General features: G+C 36.8%; 2 protein-coding genes across 2 annotated transcripts in view; one reads left to right on the top strand and one right to left on the bottom strand.

The window, feature by feature from the left end:
- Positions 1-3,440: 3,440 nt before the first annotated feature.
- The window catches only part of LOC113778451 (2-methylene-furan-3-one reductase-like), a 58,603-nt gene continuing 38,316 nt past the window's right edge, over positions 3,441-23,727 (bottom strand). The window contains exon 5 of the mRNA XM_027323863.1: positions 3,441-3,635. Coding sequence (XP_027179664.1) covers positions 3,441-3,635 — 195 coding nt within the window. The remainder of the gene's footprint in view (positions 3,636-23,727) is intronic.
- LOC113777588 (40S ribosomal protein S4-like) lies at positions 10,424-11,400 on the top strand. Its single transcript, XM_027322733.1, has 2 exons — positions 10,424-10,445; positions 10,922-11,400. The coding sequence occupies exons 1-2, from the start codon at positions 10,424-10,426 to the stop codon at positions 11,398-11,400; spliced, it is 501 nt and encodes a 166-aa protein (XP_027178534.1).

Raw genomic sequence — 23,727 nt, 5'->3', positions numbered from 1 at the left:
GGAAGGTTATATGTAATTTACCCATAATAAATTGATAATTTACTTGCTCATACATTTTTTGCTCTGTTTTGTTTTGTTTTGTTTTGTTTTGTTAACAGCATGAGGTAATTGCTGCATGTCCCACTGACTGAATGTGTTTCTCTGCAGCACCGTTGGCAAATTTCGAAAGAAATTTCAACTGTTATCTACGTTCCTCTCACGGATTCTACTAATGGGAAAACTCAACCCGACAGTACTCCCCAATAATGACATCTCAAAATGTTTTTCTAATGTAAAGGTCGTTTAAAGATAACATCGGAGAAGTTGGTAATGTGAAGGCTGACGCTGAACATCCAATTATTCCGTTAGAAGAGAGATTTTTCTTTTCCTTGTTAAATTATAGTTTAGTCCTTTATGATTTAGCGCTTTTTCACATAATTTTCCAACGATTTTAAAAGTTATGCATAATTCTCTGATGGTTTGAACTAAAGTATCAAAATGTCATTATTTGCATTTTATAACGGAGTCAACTAAAATGTCAAAAGTATCCTTATATAAATTTGAAAATTATTTGTTAACTACAAGGAGATTATCTATCTATTTTGAAAACCACAAGAGTATTATGTGATAAAATACTAAACCATAAAGGATCATATGATAAAACACAAAATCATAAGGGATTAAAATGTTATACATATTATGTTTATATATTTTAATCACTTTAGTCATTTTGATTTTTGAACAAAGGTAATATCGATATTCTCGTGTTTTCCATTATATTGGGTTATTTATGTCATTTTGACATTAAGTCCAAATTGCGAAAGATTATACATAACTTTTGAAATCACATGTAGTGTTTTAAGGACCGAATCGATTCAATCGGTCAAACTGCGAATTGACCCTGATATCAATCCAATTCTATGAGAAACCATAAAAGTTAAAAAATCAGTCAAAAGCATTGTACTGGAATGAAGCCAAATGAATCGGCCAAACCGGTCAGGTCCAGTTTTTGAAATTTGACATGGAGCTTGGACCCTTTTTTTTTTATGGGTTGCTCACTTTTTTGAGATTTTGAATTCTATCAAAACCCAACAATTACAACTAATTGTGTGCTACTCTAATTAAGTTGGTTGATGGGCCGTTTTTTCTCAAATTTAAAAAAGCCCTTAGTTACCCGAATGTAAAAGCAAAATGACTAATCCAACAAGAAACTAAAGAAATCCTCAATCGTCTTCCTCTAAGATTCTTCACTTCTAGGAGTTCCTCTACAAGCCCCGCTCATCTCCTTTTTTCTCTTTTTTCTTTTTTCCGTCCATTTTATCTTTATCTTTTTATACGTTATCAATGGTGAAAATGATAATAAAGTTGAACTCAATAGATAAAAAAAGCATACTCGTTTTTGCTTTCTTCTTATATCTTTTGTTTTCATATTCATGATTTTGCTACTTTTTTTGGGAGTTATCCTATCAAATTTGATTTTTAGTTTGGAAAATTAAACTCATCTTTGTTTAATTTAAGATATTGGATAGATTCGTTCATAATTTTATTAATTTTTATTTTTTTTTATGAAATACCTTTTCTTTTATTTGGTGGATGAATTAGAAGGACTAGATCAGTAAATCTTGTCCGAGAAGATATTACAAAATTTAGGATTTTTGAATTGATCTTACACATTTTTGCTTATTTGTTATTTTTCATTTTTAAAATAAAAAATCAATTGACCATAGGAGAGCTATGTAAAAAATTGCTAAACCACGAGATAAAGTATATTTTACTCCTTTGTTTGGATGGATAACAAAAAGAAGAATTAAAAGAAAAAAAGTTTGGGAGCCACGTGTGGATATGTGGCATACTTGAAATGGATGAATGCCTTTTCAGGCAGTCAAAAGTTACAGACAAAGAATTTATACTATATAAGAATGAGTTGTAGTCAAATGGAGGTTTGAATTTCAACCGCATGAATAGGGACTTTTTGGAAATATGAAATGTTGTGTATTTTTTTTTAAACTTTTGATACAACTAAGGGCAACATATGTTTGGGTATATTTAGGGGTGGCAATTTCCGATACGACTTGAAAACACGACACGAACCTAACACGAAATTAATGGGTTTGGGTTGAGGTTTCGAGAGTTCGGGTCAGAATCGGGTCGAACCTGATGAACCCGAAAAGAAAACCGGTCGATTTTGGGTCAACTCGTGAGTGACCTGATATGACCCGATATGACCCGTTTACGAATTAAAAATAATTTAATAAACATAAAAATTATTTTATCTAAATAAACTAAGTTATTATTTTTTTTCAAAGGCATTAATTACTTAATCCTAAATGAATTTATTTAACTTGTGTGAAGTTGAAATTATTATATTTGAACAAATAATATATTATATTATTTTTTTACTTATATACTGTTTTAATTTATTTTATATTTGGTTTGGGATAAAACACTTTTATGGTGTTTAATTTATTTTAGATTTGGTTTGGAATTATTTATTTAAATTTTTATTACTTGATTATGTAATTAATTTTGTGAGAAATTGATTTTATTAGAAATTACAGTGATAAATTAATAAATTAAAATTAAGTTTCGGGGTCATTTTGGATCGACCCGCCAACCCGAAATTTTCGGGTTCATGTCAGGTATCCTGACCCATTTTGGGTTGGCGGGTCAGGTTCGGGTCAGCGGGTTTTCTGTTATACCCGGGTCTCAACCCGACCCGCCAACCCAAACTCGACCCGATTGCCACCCCTAGGTATATTTACAAAATTGCTCTCATTTTGGTATATTTAAAGTTTTGATTTATGAAGATATCTGAATATTTCTAAAATATAGAATTATTTTGCAACCATTTTTGCATCGAGTACAACTTATATAAGTTTGTGTGTTGGTGTAATTACTGAAATAGTGTTATAGATACATTTAATTGAATTGTGACTTATATTGTGCAATTAACATAAAAACATATTAACACTTGTGCAATTAACACGTTGCTATAATTAGCCATTGTAGGATATTTCTTTGTCTGAAACAACTTATGTCTTATTTTGGGCGATTTTTAATTGACATCTATAGGGATCATTTGAAAATGGTAAAAATTGCAAAAGCATAATAAAATAAAGTGTACAAATATGTGCTGCAATTAGAATGTATTATTTTTAGTTTTGTCATATTTGATGATTATTTCTTATTAGAATATACTATTATTTATCCAATAAAAAACCTTCTTTAACCACGAACACCAAACACCCATGCGATGCGGGGCACTCGTCCCCTAGTTATAAAAAGAAAAAGAAGTTTTGGGGTCTTTGTTACAGAATTATAAAAAGAAATAGGACTAGCAAACTCTTCACGTACTAAACAGAGCTAGTAGTTGCATTTATTATTATTAGCAATTGCATTTAATCTCAATAAAAGGCTGTGATGCCTCCAGGGGTTGGAGAGGGCAATGATTCGATTCGTAATCAGGGAATTGGATATATGGCCACCTTGCCGGTAGCTCTGCCACTTTGAAGATGAGAAAATGCTTCAATGGCATTAGAGAATGGGAGTGGCGCTTTAGGGTCAATCACCGGCTTCAGCTTCCCCTCCTCTATGTAAGGATTGAGTTTGCTCAAGACAGAGCCCGTCGAAGTGACCATGTCAGACCCCGTAATTTTCTCATTTTCTGGGTTTAATTCTATTTAATGGCATATTTTCTGCATTTTCTTTATTAGGAAAATTTCTAGATAATTTTTATGAGTAAATATGCTTTTTTAGATGATTTTCTAGTATCGGTTAGTTTTTGAGAAATTAAGAACGTATACCGGACGTGGGACCCGCTAGTGCGGAAAGTTCGGAAAAAGTCGGCCAGTTAGGTTAAGTTTTGGATACCGGGTTTAATTTATCAGGTGTTAAGAGATAATTAGAGGTTTGCTAGATTAATGAGTATGGAGAGACAAGAAGATAAGCTTACACATAAAAGGCGTCACATGTCGCGTTTCTATTCGAGGGTGGACTTTTGACCAAGATATTTTCTTTCCTTCTTAAAACTAATTTTGACCAAAAATCATCTTCCATTTCTCCCTCTTTGGCCGAACTTCTTGGTGGAAAAGAAGAGAAAAAAACTCCCAACTTCTTTCTTCAATTTCTTGCTTGAATCTCACAAATCAACCGTTTAAATTCCAAAATTCTCCACAAAAGTGAGTTGCTAAACTAGTTTAAGGGGATTGGTGGAGCCATTTGAGAAGAACAAGCCCTAGCTATCTTGTTTCTTGAGGTTACAAATGTGAGTGGTTAAGAAATTATCCCTTTGTTGGTTTTGATGTGAAATTAGTAGAGGTTGGTAGTTAAAGATGCAATTTTGTGGAGTATTTCATGAATTATGGTTGTGTTGTCTAAGTTTTCTATTTATTGGGAATTTTTCTGTTTTCATATGATTAATATTGTTTGATCATGTATGATGGTCTAGTATGGGTTAGAATGAAGCTTTGGTATGATAATTGTAATGATTAGTGGAAAATTTCTGGTTTGAAGCAAAAATTTCCAGATTAGGGTTTCATTTTCCCCAATTCTGCCTGGCACTGTTCATCATAGTTAGAGGCCGAATTAGCCTTGGGTTAAAACATGAAATTTGTAGGGAATGATATTTTAGAGATACCTACAAAATTTCAGGTCAATCGGAGCAACGTAACTTGTGAAAAGACTGAAATACCCCTGCTACCCTGTTTCTACCCGAACTTGAGAATTGCTTCTGTGATTGGCTAATATGATTGGGAATGCTTCTGATTTGGTTGTTGATGTCTTCTGAATAATTGTAGCCTTGTATCTTAGCTTTCGGATGGCTTTGGAATCACTTGATTTGGACTTAGGTACCCTGACATATGATGTTTGAACCAGAATGCGGTTGGTGAACTTGTTTTTGCGGTTCTGGTTTAGTATATTGAATTTTTGACCTGACTGCACTAGAAACAGGACTGAGTAGCCTTCTTCAAAATTGTAGCACTATCTCTTAGCTTCGAAACTGTTTGTCTTTCACCTCCATCCGATAATCGTAGTGCCAATGGTGCCAAAACCACAAAATGATGTCAAAAAATTGTTTTATGGTTTCGAGCTTAACTTTCATTTCCGGACTTTTCCCTAGCTTGAATTGTACTGGTACTACTTGGAGCTTACTGAACGGCTATTGAAATTAAATTGTTGTGTGCGTACCTTTGGGTTTGAATAAGAAAAATAATGAAGCCAAAAATGGCTGGAAATAGGAAAATACAAAGGGCGTGCTGCCCAAATTTTCGCTCAAGGGCTAAGCTTCTATTTGAACTTGTATATTTTTGTTTGGCAAATACTATGCCTGTTTTCCATCTTAAAACATGATACCTTTTCCATTTGAACCTTCAAATGTTATTTACTACTTCATACCAAAATATCGAGGTATGACCTAAGGTTTTCTCAGTCAAGACATGTAGGCCATAATACCTACTTGAATGTATATTGATTTTGAACCACATAAATGATTCCGAAAAATAATATTTCTGAGCCTATCTGGTTGGATTCCGACTTGACTTTGATTCAAGTGTTTTCCATTGGAACTGTTATAACCCTTTGAGTTTGGTTTATGACACCCTAGTTGTTTCCGTCCACAGATCCAAATGGCTTTATTTTCACTTTAAAGTCGCCTTTATCCGTTTTACTCGTAACTAGTCGAGTTCCTTGATTTCACTCACTTGTTTTGCTAGATGAATTGTAATATTCTTTCTCGTTGAATCATAGGTTTTCTCGGTGACCGAGGGTAAGATCCGATAGGACATTTTGGACGTTATTTAGCATAATTCGGTGAGTGTTCCTTGTTTGTTGTATTTTCTTGACTTCATGACTTGTATTATTGTTTGATAACGTGTTAAGTGCTTTCAATGATTTCCAAAATGAGTTTTCTAGGCGAGTGTGTACTTTATCGCACTCGACCTAAATAAATGTGAAATTTTCAAAGATTGAATGATTGGAACGTACTTGTGCATGAATGTAAGCTTTTTGGCTGAACTGGGCCCTGCCCCTTGTTACCGATCGACTCGAGTCAGAAGCGGATTCGGTCGGGCGATTTGGTGACCTGGGTGAACGTTTGGTATACTCGAGTATTACCTTGTAGGTTGGTGGAGCCTGGCCAATGTCCAGGAGAAGGTGAATGAAAAGAACTAACGAACGAACGAACGAGGGTTTTATGTATAAACGAAAAATGCATTTTCAAATGAATGAAGGAAAGGGGAATGACAGGAGAACGAACGAATGAACGAACGAACGTATCCTTTTCATGTATAGTTTATTGTAAATGACACTACAAGAATTTTGGTCATCAGTGATAACTACTTTTCGTCACAAATAATCAAAAAGTCGTCACTGATGACCATTATTGACAACATTTCAGTTGTCGCAAGGTCGTCACTGAATCTCCGTCGGTAAAAGTATACAGTGACGACTTTAAAGTCGTCAGTAAATAGAACCTTTTTTATGACAATCTATGTCGTCAGTAAAAGATGAAAGTATACAGTGACGACCTTAGAGTCGTCAGTGAATGAAACTTTTTATGACAACATATGTCATCAGTAAAAGCTATAAATCTAGTGACAACACCTTCTCTTGTCAGTGATGCAAGTGATGCATGAAGGGACGATAGTGAGGGCATAGGGGAATTAGTGACAACTCTGTTGTCAATAAACCCCTGAAGGGGAAATAGTGACAACTTTGTTGTCAATAAACCCCTGATCAACTGTGGCAATAACCCCTTATCAATAGACAGTTTTGATTGAGTGACAATAACAATTGTCAATAAAGACATCCTGCCTAGAAAAATACTACTCATTTACAATACCTTACACATGACTTTCCTACTACAATAATATCTAAAAAATGAAAATATCAGCAATGTTTAATAAATAACAAATGTAGGCACCTGTTACAATAGAATATGCCAAAATAATATATTAAATATTCAAATGTCATAAATAAGTGCAACATCATAGTACAAAATAGTTTCATAAGTTTGAGTAGAACAAATACTACTCATATAAGTCAAGGCTGCACTAAAAAACATATTCCAAGTCCCAAAACATTTCCTGCGCTTCTGAAACATTTTCTAAACTTAAGACAGCACTATAACCACAGTTTTTGAGCCGACATGTAAGCCGTACTGCTAATCTTCTTCGAAACCTCCAAAATGAGCATATATCTGCAATAAAGTAGTAAAGTTATTAGTAAAGTTATCAGGTGACAAAAGCAAAACAGGCTCTAATTGCTAAATAAACAACAAAGGTAACAAGCATTCACTAATCTGATACCACCGTAATGAATGCAGCAATTGCAGCAGAAATAGAGTGATAAGGGGGAGAGAAATTAGACTTGAGGAAGAAGAAAGAGAGATATTATTCAAAATGATTTTTCCATGTTGCCCAATCCAGATTTCTGCATTCTGCTCGAACATGGCTGCCATAGAAGACTTCGTTTATTTGGATGATGGGATAGAGTTAGTTTCTAAGAAAATCTTCACTCATTTCAGATAGCTTTTTCTGCAACTTCTACATTTATGTATTGTTGAAAGAATATATAGATATGTCTGTCTATGTATGAATCTTTTCTGTTCAAAAATTCATGTAATAGTAGAGGTAAATCTTGTAATCTTGATGATTATATGTTAGAAACCTTTTCGGGTTGAAGAGGCCTTGGAAGTTGGATCCATCAATAGCAGTGCCAAGGACAATAGTTTGGACAAATGTGTCAAATATTTTATTTATGTATATGTGTTTTTACCATGAAGGGGCACCAATATGTCACCTTCAAAATCCAGAAAACTGTAAATGGGGTCGGTTTTCGCAGGGAATAATATATACGTATGGACAGAAGTAACCTTTTGGCATCTATAAGAAACTCAATAAATAAATGTTTGGATTTGGCAGGAAGGCTTTGTCTTGATTCTTTTGAAGTGGCGAAGCCAAAGAATAAAGACGTCTTAAACATGACAATATTTTAAGTTTTTAGCTAACTCATTGGCCAAATGACAATAAGAATCTTTTCTATTCTTTAGCCCTTCTGTGCTCCTCAAATTAATATCATGAAACAGAAACACTATTGAAGCTTTTTTTTTTGTGTAATGTTATTGTTTCATGATAACAAAGCTATGATAAAGCCACAAATGTACTCCCAGGATCAAAACACCATCTGATTAGAACCTTGTGTTGACAGAAGTAATTCTTAAATGTCCCTCCTCAGTCTTGATATTACAAGTTAATATTGTCACCTACCAATAACTAATTTGCAATAACTTATGTTAACTTTAAACCATAGCAGCCATTATATCTATTTAGACAAGTATATATAGTTGAAAATTGCTTACCAATCAGTTCGTTCAGATGTGCCTTCATCGTCTTACTTGTTGGCTTGCAGCTGTGCTTTCAAAGATTTAAGGAGATCTTGCATTTCACTTTGTTGGTTCTGCATTTCACTTTGCTGGTTCACAAGCTTCTCCATAAGTTGTTGTTGAGATTGGACTGTTATTTCCAACTCAGCTGAGCGCTTCTCCGCTTGTTCTGCTCTTTTCTTGAAATCATCTATCTCTGCAAGCTTTTGGGCAATTATTCCAGCTTTGGAGGGACCACGACCATGTACGTATCCGGTTACACGTCCAGTTACTTCAATGGAAATGTCTTCTTCAGTCCTATTTGCACCACTGGATTCAGATTCCAACTTTTTCTCCTTCATCATGCTCTGTCACAAAGGTAAATTCTGAAGTTAGACTTTCATAAGAGTTGTACAACAATATTAGAGTACCAATTCCATTTTTCTTACTAAGTTCATAGCAGATGTTTCGTCAACCATTGCATTCTTCTTCTTGCTGTAATGGGTGATGTCATAAAGTTCTATTGGTCCAACTTCCCTCCCTTCTTATGTTTCCTGTTACAATAAGAAGTTAAATAACCTGCCTAAACAATCCAAAAGACATGTCTTCAAGATAATCAAATACCCGGTCAGCTTTATGACGAAGAAAGGATTTTGTTCCAGCTGTATGAGCAGTTTTTTGCTTTGATCTATTGATCTTGTTCCTCTCACTTATCTTCTGCACTTATCAAGTTCAGCTGTGATCAAAATTTAACACACAAAAAACATGAGAAAGAACAATAGTAAATGATCAAAAGTCGGCCTCTATACCATAAAATTTAGACTACAGAAATAGTCACAAAGGTAAATCCAATCAGATTCTTCAACATATTGTGGACGATTTGCAAGTGCTTCCTCTTTTGTACTAAATTTCTTGAAAATCTTGTGAAAATTGTATCGTCGACTTCTGTACTGTGTATTTAACTGCTTAAGAAGTGCTGGCTTAACATGTTCTCCTTCATCATAAGCAAAACTATTCTGAAATATGAGTGAAAAATTATTGTAAATGTCAGAAAAAGTGCATAAATGACCTGTTGCAGAACTAGTTGTTACCAAGTCAAGAAGAAAAACAAGCCTTCAAAACAATTTCACTTACATTAACAAGTTTTAGCATTCCTTCTCTATCAGATTGTTGGAGTTTGGACCATTTTTCTGCTTTCCATTTGCCATATTTACGAATGACACAACTTGCCTCTGAGATGTACTGTTGTGCCCCTTCTCCAATTACTCTTCCACTAACTTCAGAGACCTGGACTTTTACCTTTTTGCCGGCCTTCTTTTCCTTGGACAGTGCAATATTGCGAGTATATCCTCTTTTCCTAGTTACATTGATACCACCTATCCAAAACATAGTACACAGTTATGAATGTGAGTAGAAAAATCTGAAATGAAATTAGCTGTGTAATATAAATTACAAGTAAATCTCATATACCGGTATCATTCTGTTGAACATCATCGCTCTCATTATTCCGGTCACTTCCACAACCAATGGACTGGTTAGATCCGACTTGTACTGAAGTAGGAGTAGTATTTTGCTGCTCAATAGATGTAGGAGTTGTCAACTCATGTCTTGATGATCCTGTAGCAGTTTTGCGACCATTTGAGGTAGTAGGATCCTAAAATCCAGCCAACTACACATTAGAAATGTATTTTTCAAATATTGCCAACTACCAAAAGTAAGAACTAACCTCAGTCTCATCAAATAGGCGAATTTGAACTGACTTTCTAGATAGGCTGAATTCAGCACCATTATTGGCATTGCTAGCCAGACTACCTTTTGGGCCACCAACTTGCTATAGTGAAGTAAGAAATACACAGCAGGGCAGATGCTTAATTGTTTAAAACCAATGGTATAAAGAAGTGAAGGTACGAGTACATAGCAAAGTCAATTTTCATCACCTGTTCACCTATTTTTTCTCTAGCTTCTGCTGCATTAGGTATTTCAGCACCTCGAGTTGGTCGCATAGGACATTTTCCTTTCTTCCCTGGCCCAGCCATGTAACTACATGATAAAAAGATATCAATCAGCCATGCATTTAGACTAAATATGTCTAAAAAGCCAGGACAAGGTACAATTACCAGCATGCTCACCCGAAGGAGGAACTTAATTAATATGCCTTGTATTTTACAATAGATATTGCAAATTAGAAGATAAGAGTGACTAAAAATAATTCAAGATAAGAAATACACTTGATTTGAACCAAAAGTTACATGGTAACTATAAATAGAAACTGAAAATGTTATTTACAACATCGTTAGTCAGACTCATAGTCATCACTTTCTACAAATTTTTCACTTTCATCTTCACTCGAGCTCAATTGCTGAATCTCATCATCATCAACAAAAAAATCATCCATTTTCCTGGCATGTTTAGCTGAAGAATCAGAATGTAAGCATGTGAGGAGGCTGTGTGCAATGCAAAACACAATGTAAGGCAGATAGGAATTAATTCTGGAGTCTTGTGAGATTTTCTTGGCAAGCACTACTGTATCCCGGGCCACACAGACAATGATCACCATATCAGCTTAGTTAGCAACATAGCCAGGGCCAGCTAATCAAACCAGAAGTTTCAGGGATGAGGAGGCAAAGTTTAAGCTGTGTAAGGTTCGATCAGGACAGTTTGGACAGAAGGGCATTCCATACCTGAATACCTATGATGGTCGTACCATTCGTTACCCAGACCCACTCATCAAGGCCAATGACACCATCAAACTTGACCTGGAGAACAACAAGATTACTGAATTCATCAAGTTTGATGTTGGGAATGTTGTCATGGTGACTGGGGGAAGGAACAGAGGTTGGGTTGGAGTAATCAAGAATAGAGAGAAACATAAGGGAAGCTTTGAGACCATCCATGTCCAAGATGCCACAGGTCACGAGTTTGCTACTCGTCTTGGTAATGTCTTCATCATTGGAAAAGGTGCAAAGCCCTGGGTGTCTCTTCCAAAGGAGAAAGGTATCAAGTTGTCAGTTATAGAGGAACAAAGGAAAAGGATTGCTGCCCAGGCGGCTACTACTGCCTAATTTTTCTACTACTAGCATCTTTCGGAGGGTAACATTTTACTTGCAAAACTAGTATTAAGATGTTGCAATTTTTGAGTTGGGTTTAATGTTTTATTTGTCTTGTTTAGTTACAGTTTTGGACATTAAATATTTGTGTTGGCACGGTGATTGCACTGCTATCTAGAACCCTACAGTTACAGGTTTAAAAAAAAATACATATAGTTATATGACTAGTTTCTGATAATGTGCCGCCATTGATGTTCTTTTGTATGTATATTAATTAGCAGTATTCTGTGCCACAAGCAAACAAGGATTATGTGCCCCTACAGTGTTCAACTTTCACTCATTCCCACTTTTTAGCTAAGTTTATCAGAATCTGTCCAACTAAGTAACAAAACCTGGTTAATGGATGGATAAGCATCGAACTTAGTCCAGCTTAGCCCTTAATGACTCTGGCAGCGAATCAACACTGGATTTTTTTGTTTTTTTGGTTAGAGGGTACTACGACCAACAAACTCGAATCAAATAGGTTTCCCTCCCCAGCAAACAGTTATTCCAGCCCCATAAACCTTTTTTTTCTCTTAAGACTCAATCCTGTCGCTCTAAGGACTCCTCTAAATTCAAACTGCTTCAGCTCTTATCACTCATTAGGTGTTCAAGTCAAACATACAAACTCCAAAAGCTAAATGAATAACACAAAACAATGAAACAAAACTAAAAAGCGAAGAAGGAATAAAAAAGAAAAAGCACTACCAACATGATGTGCGGGCACTCTACTTTTCAACATCAATTAGATTGTTTACATCCAAGCGAAAGCTCATTAATTACAGCATTCGTTAACAAATTTTATAGGTAAAATCAAGTTTCATCTTTTGAGCAAATACAGTAGCAGTAGTAATGCTAAGTTCCATACATTCAACAAATTCTTCAAACTGAAATTCTTAATGGGGCCAAAAAAACAAAGATCTTAAAAAGTCCCTCAGGGTCAGAATTTAGGTAATGAAAATACAAGATTGCATTTGCCTTCCGCGGCCTATTACGAACCCATACATACCCACAATCCAATCCCACTAAAGCCTTTTATCTTGTACAAGAAAATGTTGACCAAAAATTAATAAGGGTAAAACCCACAAGTAAGCATATTCCAAAAGGAGGAGATGCCGCCATCCATAAATCAAATGAAACCCAAAAAACTGGACTGAAATTTTTGGCAAAAAAATTAATTAGGGCAAACCATTCGGGGGAAAATTAGGGAGGCAAAAGAGAATCAACATACCTTTTTTTGTAGAGAGTTGCTGCTAAATGTGGTCTTCTATTTCATCATTTCCGAGCCAAGATCGATTACCAGATGGCGAGGAGATGTTTCTTGGTTCTCGGCGAGGAGATGTTTCCGGCAGAGATGAGCAGTGTGTTTTTTGGTTCTCGGCAGAGATGAGGAGCAGTGTGTTTTTTGGTTCTAAGTGTTGCTTGTTGGCTGTTGGCTCATGGCAGGTAGTGTTTTGTTCGGTGAATAACTAAACATGACCGCGAGTTGTTGGTTTCACTAAGTGTTCAAGTCAATTCCGCGCTTCTCCTCAAACTATTGACTTTGAATTAAATTTCAATTCCTTACATTTCCCCCCCTACTCGTACCAAAATTTCAACCCAAGTTTTTTAGTTTTGAATTAATATTTTACTAATATATTATTACTTGCAACTTTTAAATATTTTTGTAAAAATATTCATAATAGGTAATTTTTTTATGATATCAAACGGTTTATCCCATATTAATATTGATATCACTTTCTCAAAATTGTGAACTAAATTACAACTTACTTATCTTTCTTTTCATTATTTTTGCCCAAAACTCCAGAATTTTTTTTATTTTATAATAAGGAGAGATGATTTGTTTCAAATGGTTAATTTCACTTCAAATTATTGCACTAATATTAATTTACATGACAAAATTTGAGTTCCTAATAGTTAAAAAAATCATTAGAGAGCAAAAACAGAATAACAATTGGTTGTCACTAATGACCAAATTTCTTGTAATAGATTTGCAAGATATAGATTTATGGGTAATTTCTTTTTTTTTTGCTTTCACATGTTTAATTTATGTTAAATACAAAACCTACCAGTTTCCCTTTTATAAAAATATTAGTGCAACACTTTTTGAATTTTACTTACAAACATTTATGTATTTAACATAAATTAAATGATTCGGAGTAAAATGCCCATAAAGAGCAGAATATTTGTTCATGTAATGGAGGAAACCCACAAAGAGTTGGTACTTTATGGGCCATTTCTTTTTTAAAAAAAATTTAATTTATGTTGAAAAGATAACCTGCCAGTTTTCGTTTTGTAAGAAATCAGTGTAACACTTTTTGAATTTTAATTACAAATATTTATAAATTTATCATAAATTATATGTTTGAGAGTAAAATGCCCATAAAAAGTTGGTACTTTGAATAGATAATGCTCATTTGCCCATAAACTACACTCCTTGAAGGCTATTTTGTTAATTACTTTGTAGTACTTTGTTATTCCTTTGCTAATACTACTTGGCATGTAGTACAAACGATAAATCAGGCATAAATTTCTTATTCTACTGATAAAAAGACCTGCCTGCCTTATAACTATTGTAATGAAAGATATATCTTTAGAGTTTATAACAAATTATTACTTAAGTTTGAGAAAATTATAAAATATTTATGCATAGTTTATCAAGATACCATTTGCAATTTCCTAATAAATAAATAGGGGCTAAATTGTAAAAGCTAGGGTGCCATAATAGAAATAATAGAATTGGTGTATTACATATGGGGTTAAATTGCAAAAGTTAGAGTGCCATAGTAGAATTAATGAAATTGGTGAATTACATATGGGGCTAAATTACAAAAGTTAGGGAGTAATAATAGAATTAAAGAAATCGGTGTACTACATATGGGGCTAAATTGTAAAAGTTAAGGTATCATAATGGAATTAACGGAATTTTTTACAACATTTGGGGCTAAATCGCAAAAGTTAGGGTGGCACAGTAGAATTAATGCAACATTTGGGGCTAAATCGCAAAAGTTAGGGTGGCACAGTAGAATTAATGAAAGTGACTTAGAAATAAGTACTTTAAACAGTGACGAAAATAACAGGTCGTCACTAAACATTTAGTTGCTTTGATGCAATTGTGACAACTTTAAGTGTTGCGACTAAAGAATGCCCTTTTGTGACGACTTATTTTCATCACTACAAAATGTTGTCACTAATAACTTTTTTTTAATGATCAGTGACGACAACAAAAAGTCGTCCGTAAATAGGCCAAGCAATAGTGATGATGTTCTTAATGTCGTCACTATTGTGTGTTGGCGGGAATTTACTAGTGACGACTTTTCTAAGTCGTCAGAAATGAGTTGGCTCCCTTAGAGGTTTGTGACGAGTTAGAAAGTCGTCAATAAAGGATCCACTTTTGTGACAACTTTTTTTCGTCACAGAGAAAAGTTGTCACTGATGACCAATTTTCTTGTAGTGTGATGTAACTATTTCTTGATTTATCGTTTGATTTATGACTTGATTCTATGTTCGGAACCTCACTGAGCTTTTAGCTCATCCCTTTAGTTTTGTTTTCCTTAACAGGGGAAGGCGAGCAAGGACGAGAGCTCTGTATAGACTAGCTTAGTCTAGTTCTTTGGTTTTGTAATGGTTCTCGCCCTAGTGCTTGGCACGGGCTGGTTGTATGGTGACTTGAGAACTTTTGTTTTCTCGACGGTTGTACTTCTTTCTGTGATAGCAATATATATAAGTTTTGTTTTAAGTTATGGATTCTCGTTTTTCTCTTTCTTGTGGTTCTATTTCCGATTTGTGTGAGTGAACGACTGAATTCCGGCGAGAGTTGGGCAGGCGGTCCACTGAATCCTCTGGTTCGCCTAAGGGGGAAGTGGGGCTGTCACAGTTGGTATCAGAGCTTAGGTTTCAGATCTCTGTAGTGTATCCTAGGCTAAAGTTTAGGATGCCGGACTGTGGGAATTCGATTTGACTTTAAAGTTAAGCAATTGAGGGATAAAACCTAGAGCCTGCTTCGCGTGGTTTCTGCGCGGAGTGAGCCTGGACTAAGTGGTGAATGAATATGAGGGACTAAGTGCTCGTTCGAACATAAGCCATGAATTGTGAATGTTTAGGCTTTACATTTTCTTATGGTATTTGAGGATCATAGATAGGTACGTCGGGTAGGAATTTCGATTGTAGATAGTTTACTCTTGGGACTGGCCAGCTCGAGATGTGAATTGTCTTATTTCGGATTCTTGTGCCCGAGTACTCCAAAGTTGAGGTGGCGTTAAGTACTTGGAAATTACATTTTGGGAACATGAACAGGCTTTGTCTGGCTAGAATGAGCACGAGAGGTCAATGGACATCAAGTTGAATAGAAAGTGACGTGAGAGACCGGACGGGGTTAACCGGGCGTGGGGCAACGTATCTCTTTTCCTGTGATGCACCCATATATGGCTACTACATGACGTTAGCATGTGAATTCGTGTATATGATTATCTGTCAAACTTGATATGTATTTGTGATATGTATTTGTATATTTGATTCTGTGCCTCCTTGATCTGGCGTGTTATGTGCGTATATGTTTACTTGTGTATTTGGCATGTTGGAATTGGTGCTTAGTTAATTTACTATGTTTATTCACTAAAATACCTTTTGGGAAAAAGAAAAGAAAAGCGAGAGAGAAAAACATATCTATGGACGGGAGACGTAGTCGTGGACGAGGTCGAGGCCGGAGAACTGAGCGGACCCCGGAATCAAGAGGAGAAAGGGAAACGTCAGCCGAACAAGGGCAGGGATCAAGAGCTGCGACTGGAGACCAAATGGCAACGGCAATGCAACAGATGACAGATATCTTGGCAAGACTGGTGGATCAACAAGGCCAAATACCCGTAACCCAAAATCGGAACCCTGAGATGGGCGAGGATAAGGCTCTTGAAAGGTTCCAGAAGTTTGCTCTGCCAAAATTCCTTGGAGGGCCCGATCCGGACATGACTGAACAATGGATAGAAACCATGGTTAATATCTTCACAGCCCTAAACTACACTGAGCAAAGGCAAGTGAACTTTGCAGTATTTCAATTTGAGGGACCGGCCCGATCATGGTGGAACGTAATTAGAGCAAAGTGGGAAAGAGAACAGACCATCTGGACATGGGCGAACTTCATAAGAGAATTTAACGAGAAATACCTCCCACCTTTAGTCCAAGAAAGGAGGGAGGAGCAGTTTATTGGGTTACGCTAGGGAACGTTAAGTGTGGCTGAATATGAAACAAAATTTACAAGATTATCCAAGTTTGCTTCTGAACTGGTTCTACTGAATGGCGAAGAGTAAGACGGTTGATACAGGGATTGAATTTGGACATCCAAGAGGCGTTAGCCGCGGCGCAAGTGAATACTTTTACGGAGGCCCTTGAGAAGGTTCAACGAATCGAGAATGCAAAGGCACAAGTAAAAGCCTCCCAAACTCGGAAAAGAGGTGCAGTTGGTAGTGTGATTGAAGAATCTCCTAGTGAATCAATAGCACCTTCTAAAATGCAGAAAGTTAACTTTTTGTCCTACCCGCCATGGACAGTAGGGGCGGGAAATGAATGGTCTACCAAAGTAAGCCAAACCGGATATGGGGAGACTTCTCCAGAAAGCCAAAAAATGGCTTCCTACTTGACTTGTGGCTATTGCGGAAAGGCCAATCATACTGAGAGCGATTGTTGGCGGAAAGGGCGGAAGTGCTTGATTTGTGGGACTGGTGAGCACCAAGTTAGCAACTGTCCGAGGAGACAGTCACGCGGAGGTAGTAATTCGCAACTGGAGGGAGCTAAAACAAAACAAGCAAATGAAAGAGGGAACCGAACTAGTGGGCCAGCAAAAGCTTATGCATTAGGCACCCAAACAGTTCCGGACTCGTTTGATGCAAATGAAGGTAAAATTTCGAGGGCGAAATTTTTTTAAGGGGAAGAGGGTGTGAGACCCCGTAATTTTCTCATTTTCTGGGTTTTATTCTATTTAATGGCATATTTTCTGCATTTTCTTTATTAGGAAAATTTCTAAATAATTTTTATGAGTAAATATGCTTTTTTAGATGATTTTCTAGTATCGATTAGTTTTTGAGAAATTAAGAACGTATACCGGACGTGGGACCCGCTAGTGCGGAAAGTTCGGAAAAATTTGACCAGTTAGGTTAAGTTTTGGATACCGGGTTTAATTTATCATGTGTTAAGAGATAATTAGAGGTTTGCTAGATTAATGAGTATGGAGAGACAAGAAGATAAGTTTACACATAAAAGGCGCCACATGTCGCGTTTCTATTCGAGGGTGGACTTTTGACCAAGATATTTTCTTTCCTTCTTAAAACTAATTTTGACCAAAAATCATCTTCCATTTCTCCCTCTTTGGCCGAACTTCTTGGTGGAAAAGAAGAGAAAAAAACTCCCAACTTCTTTCTTCAATTTCTTGCTTGAATCTCACAAATCAACCGTTTAAATTCTAAAATTCTCCACAAAAGTGAGTTGCTAAACTAGTTTAAGGGGATTGGTGGAGCCATTTGGGAAGAACAAGCCCTAGCTATCTTGTTTCTTGAGGTTACAAAGGTGAGTGGTTAAGAAATTATCCCTTTGTTGGTTTTGATGTGAAATTAGTAGAGGTTGGTAGTTAAAGATGCAATTTTGTGGAGTATTTCATGAATTATGGTTGTGTTGTCTAAGTTTTCTATTTATTGGGAATTTTTCTGTTTTCATATGATTAATATTGTTTGATCATGTATGATGGTCTAGTATGGGTTAGAATGAAGCTTTGGTATGATAATTGTAATGATTAGTGGAAAATTTCTGGTTTGAAGCAAAAATTTCCAGATTAGGGTTTCATTTTTCCCAATTCTGCCTGGCACTGTTCATCATAGTTAGAGGCCGAATTAGCCTTGGGTTAAAACATGAAATTTGTAGGGAATGATATTTTAGAGATACCTACAAAATTTCAGGTCAATCGGAGCAACGTAGCTTGTGAAAAGACTGAAATACCCCTGCTTCCCTGTTTCTACCCGAACTTGAGAATTGCTTCTGTGATTGGCTAATGTGATTGGGAATGCTTCTAATTTGGTTGTTGATGTCTTCTGAATAATTGTAGCCTTGTATCTTAGCTTTCGGATGGCTTTGGAATCACTTGATTTGGACTTAGGTACCCTGACATATGATGTTTGAACCAGAATGCGGTTGGTGAACTTGTTTTTGCGGTTCTGGTTTAGTATATTGAATTTTTGACCTGACTGCACTAGAAACAGGACTGAGTAGCCTTCTTCAACATTGTAGCACTATCTCTTAGCTTCGAAACTGTTTGTCTTTCACCTCCATCCGATATCCGTTGTGCCAATGGTGCCAAAACCACAAAATGATGTCAAAAAATTGTTTTATGGTTTCGAGCTTAACTTTCATTTCCAGACTTTTCCCTAACTTGAATTGTACTGGTACTACTTGGAGCTTACTGAACGGCTATTGAAATTAAATTGTTGTGTGTGTACCTTTGGGTTTGAATAAGAAAAATAATGAAGCCAAAAATGGCTGGAAATAGGAAAATACAAAGGGCGTGCTGCCCAAATTTTCGCTCAAGGGCTAAGCTTCTATTTGAACTTGTATATTTTTGTTTGGCAAATACTATGCCTGTTTTCCATCTTAAAACATGATACCTTTTCCATTTGAACCTTCAAATGTTATTTACTACTTCATACCAAAATATCGAGGTATGACCTAAGGTTTTCTCAGTCAAGACATGTAGGCCATAATACCTACTTGAATGTATATTGATTTTGAACCACATAAACGATTCCGAAAAATAATATTTCTGAGCCTATCTGGTTGGATTCCGACTTGACTTTGATTCAAGTGTTTTCCATTGGAACTGTTATAACCCTTTGAGTTTGGTTTATGACACCCTAGTTGTTTCCGTCCACAGATCCAAATGGCTTTATTTTCACTTTAAAGTCGCCTTTATCCGTTTTACTCGTAACTAGTCGAGTTCCTTGATTTCACTCACTTGTTTTGCTAGATGAATTGTAATATTCTTTCTCGTTGAATCATAGGTTTTCTCGGTGACCGAGGGTAAGATCCGATAGGACATTTTGGACGTTATTTAGCATAATTCGGTGAGTGTTCCTTGTTTGTTGTATTTTCTTGACTTCATGACTTGTATTATTGTTTGATAACGTGTTAAGTGCTTTCAATGATTTCCAAAATGAGTTTTCTAGGCGAGTGTGTACTTTATCGCACTCGACCTAAATAAATGTGAAATTTTCAAAGATTGAATGATTGGAACGTACTTGTGCATGAATGTAAGCTTTTTGGCTGAACTGGGCCCTGCCCCTTGTTACCGATCGACTCGAGTCAGAAGCGGATTCGGTCGGGCGATTTGGTGACCTGGGTGAACGTTTGGTATACTCGAGTATTACCTTGTAGGTTGGTGGAGGTTGGTGGAGCCTGGCCAATGTCCAGGAGAAGGTGAATGAAAAGAACTAACGAACGAACGAACGAGGGTTTTATGTATAAACGAAAAATGCATTTTCAAATGAATGAAGGAAAGGGGAATGACAGGAGAACGAACGAATGAACGAACGAACGTATCCTTTTCATGTATAGTTTATTGTAAATGATGTAACTATTTCTTGATTTATCGTTTGATTTATGACTTGATTCTATGTTCGGAACCTCACTGAGCTTTTAGCTCATCCCTTTAGTTTTGTTTTCCTTAACAGGGGAAGGCGAGCAAGGACGAGAGCTCTGTATAGACTAGCTTAGTCTAGTTCTTTGGTTTTGTAATGGTTCTCGCCCTAGTGCTTGGCACGGGCTGGTTGTATGGTGACTTGAGAACTTTTGTTTTCTCGACGGTTGTACTTCTTTCTGTGATAGCAATATATATAAGTTTTGTTTTAAGTTATGGATTCTCGTTTTTCTCTTTCTTGTGGTTCTATTTCTGATTTGTGAGAGTGAACGACTGAATTCCGGCGAGAGTTGGGCAGGCGGTCCACTGAACCCTCTGGTTCGCCTAAGGGGGAAGTGGGGCTGTCACAGTTGGTATCAGAGCTTAGGTTTCAGATCTCTGTAGTGCATCCTAGGCTAAAGTTTAGGATGCCGGACTGTGGGAATTCGATTTGACTTTAAAGTTAAGCAATTGAGGGATAAAACCTAGAGCCTGCTTCGCGTGGTTTCTGCGCGGAGTGAGCCTGGACTAAGTGGTGAATGAATATGAGGGACTAAGTGCTCGTTCGAACATAAGCCATGAATTGTGAATGTTATAGGCTTTACATTTTCTTATGGTATTTGAGGATCATAGATAGGTACGTCGGGTAGAAATTTCGATTGTAGATAGTTTACTCTTGGGACTGGCCAGCTCGAGATGTGAATTGTCTTATTTCGGATTCTTGTGCCCGAGTACTCCAAAGTTGAGGTGGCGTTAAGTACTTGGAAATTACATTTTGGGAACATGAACAGGCTTTGTCTGGCTAGAATGAGCACGAGAGGTCAATGGACATCAAGTTGAATAGAAAGTGACGTGAGAGACCGGACGGGGTTAACCGGGCGTGGGGCAACGTATCTCTTTTCCTGTGATGCACCCATATATGGCTACTACATGACGTTAGCATGTGAATTCGTGTATATGATTATCTGTCAAACTTGATATGTATTTGTGATATGTATTTGTATATTTGATTCTGTGCCTCCTTGATCTGGCGTGTTATGTGCGTATATGTTTACTTGTGTATTTGGCATGTTGGAATTGGTGCTTAGTTAATTTACTATGTTTATTCACTAAAATACCTTTTGGGAAAAAGAAAAGAAAAGCGAGAGAGAAAAACATATCTATGGACGGGAGACGTAGTCGTGGACGAGGTCGAGGCCGGAGAACTGAGCGGACCCCGGAATCAAGAGGAGAAAGGGAAACGTCAGCCGAACAAGGGCAGGGATCAAGAGCTGCGACTGGAGACCAAATGGCAACGGCAATGCAACAGATGACAGATATCTTGGCAAGACTGGTGGATCAACAAGGCCAAATACCCGTAACCCAAAATCGGAACCCTGAGATGGGCGAGGATAAGGCTCTTGAAAGGTTCCAGAAGTTTGCTCTGCCAAAATTCCTTGGAGGGCCCGATCCGGACATGACTGAACAATGGATAGAAACCATGGTTAATATCTTCACAGCCCTAAACTACACTGAGCAAAGGCAAGTGAACTTTGCAGTATTTCAATTTGAGGGACCGGCCCGATCATGGTGGAACATAATTAGAGCAAAGTGGGAAAGAGAACAGACCATCTGGACATGGGCGAACTTCATAAGAGAATTTAACGAGAAATACCTCCCACCTTTAGTTCAAGAAAGGAGGGAGGAGCAGTTTATTGGGTTACGCTAGGGAACGTTAAGTGTGGCTGAATATGAAACAAAATTTACAAGATTATCCAAGTTTGCTTCTGAACTGGTAGCCACTGAACGGCGAAGAGTAAGACGGTTGATACAGGGATTGAATTTGGACATCCAAGAGGCGTTAGCCGCGGCGCAAGTGAATACTTTTACGGAGGCCCTTGAGAAGGTTCAACGAATCGAGAATGCAAAGGCACAAGTAAAAGCCTCCCAAACTCGGAAAAGAGGTGCAGTTGGTAGTGTGATTGAAGAATCTCCTAGTGAATCAATAGCACATTCTAAAATGCAGAAAGTTAACTTTTTGTCCTACCCGCCATGGACAGTAGGGGCGGGAAATGAATGGTCTACCAAAGTAAGCCAAACCGGATATGGGGAGACTTCTCCAGAAAGCCAAAAAATGGCTTCCTACTTGACTTGTGGCTATTGCGGAAAGGCCAATCATACTGAGAACGATTGTTGGCGGAAAGGGCGGAAGTGCTTGATTTGTGGGACTGGTGAGCACCAAGTTAGCAACTGTCCGAGGAGACAGTCACGCGGAGGTAGTAATTCGCAACTGGAGGGAGCTAAAACAAAACAAGCAAATGAAAGAGGGAACCGAACTAGTGGGCCAGCAAAAGCTTATGCATTAGGCACCCAAACAGTTCCGGACTCGTTTGATGCAAATGAAGGTAAAATTTCGAGGGCGAAATTTTTTTAAGGGGAAGAGGGTGTGAGACCCCGTAATTTTCTCATTTTCTGGGTTTTATTCTATTTAATGGCATATTTTCTGCATTTTCTTTATTAGGAAAATTTCTAAATAATTTTTATGAGTAAATATGCTTTTTTAGATGATTTTCTAGTATCGATTAGTTTTTGAGAAATTAAGAACGTATACCGGACGTGGGACCCGCTAGTGCGGAAAGTTCGGAAAAATTTGACCAGTGAGGTTAAGTTTTGGATACCGGGTTTAATTTATCATGTGTTAAGAGATAATTAGAGGTTTGCTAGATTAATGAGTATGGAGAGACAAGAAGATAAGTTTACACATAAAAGGCGCCACATGTCGCGTTTCTATTCGAGGGTGGACTTTTGACCAAGATATTTTCTTTCCTTCTTAAAACTAATTTTGACCAAAAATCATCTTCCATTTCTCCCTCTTTGGCCGAACTTCTTGGTGGAAAAGAAGAGAAAAAAACTCCCAACTTCTTTCTTCAATTTCTTGCTTGAATCTCACAAATCAACCGTTTAAATTCTAAAATTCTCCACAAAAGTGAGTTGCTAAACTAGTTTAAGGGGATTGGTGGAGCCATTTGGGAAGAACAAGCCCTAGCTATCTTGTTTCTTGAGGTTACAAAGGTGAGTGGTTAAGAAATTATCCCTTTGTTGGTTTTGATGTGAAATTAGTAGAGGTTGGTAGTTAAAGATGCAATTTTGTGGAGTATTTCATGAATTATGGTTGTGTTGTCTAAGTTTTCTATTTATTGGGAATTTTTCTGTTTTCATATGATTAATATTGTTTGATCATGTATGATGGTCTAGTATGGGTTAGAATGAAGCTTTGGTATGATAATTGTAATGATTAGTGGAAAATTTCTGGTTTGAAGCAAAAATTTCCAGATTAGGGTTTCATTTTTCCCAATTCTGCCTGGCACTGTTCATCATAGTTAGAGGCCGAATTAGCCTTGGGTTAAAACATGAAATTTGTAGGGAATGATATTTTAGAGATACCTACAAAATTTCAGGTCAATCGGAGCAACGTAGCTTGTGAAAAGACTGAAATACCCCTGCTGCCCTGTTTCTACCCGAACTTGAGAATTGCTTCTGTGATTGGCTAATGTGATTGGGAATGCTTCTGATTTGGTTGTTGATGTCTTCTGAATAATTGTAGCCTTGTATCTTAGCTTTCGGATGGCTTTGGAATCACTTGATTTGGACTTAGGTACCCTGACATATGATGT

This window comes from Coffea eugenioides, chromosome 7, assembly GCF_003713205.1.
Source record: "Coffea eugenioides isolate CCC68of chromosome 7, Ceug_1.0, whole genome shotgun sequence".
NCBI lineage: Eukaryota > Viridiplantae > Streptophyta > Magnoliopsida > Gentianales > Rubiaceae > Coffea > Coffea eugenioides.
Note: the sequence above shows the minus strand (reverse complement) of the source record. Positions and strands in the feature narration are given on the sequence as shown.

Excerpts from the sequence above, each read along its gene's own strand:
- LOC113777588 (XM_027322733.1), top strand. The coding sequence starts at position 10,424 with ATGTCTAAAAAGCCAGGACAAG. Across the intron at positions 10,446-10,921 it reads GTCTAAAAAGCCAGGACAAG|GGCCAGCTAATCAAACCAGA; the intron begins GTACAATTACCA and ends CAACATAGCCAG.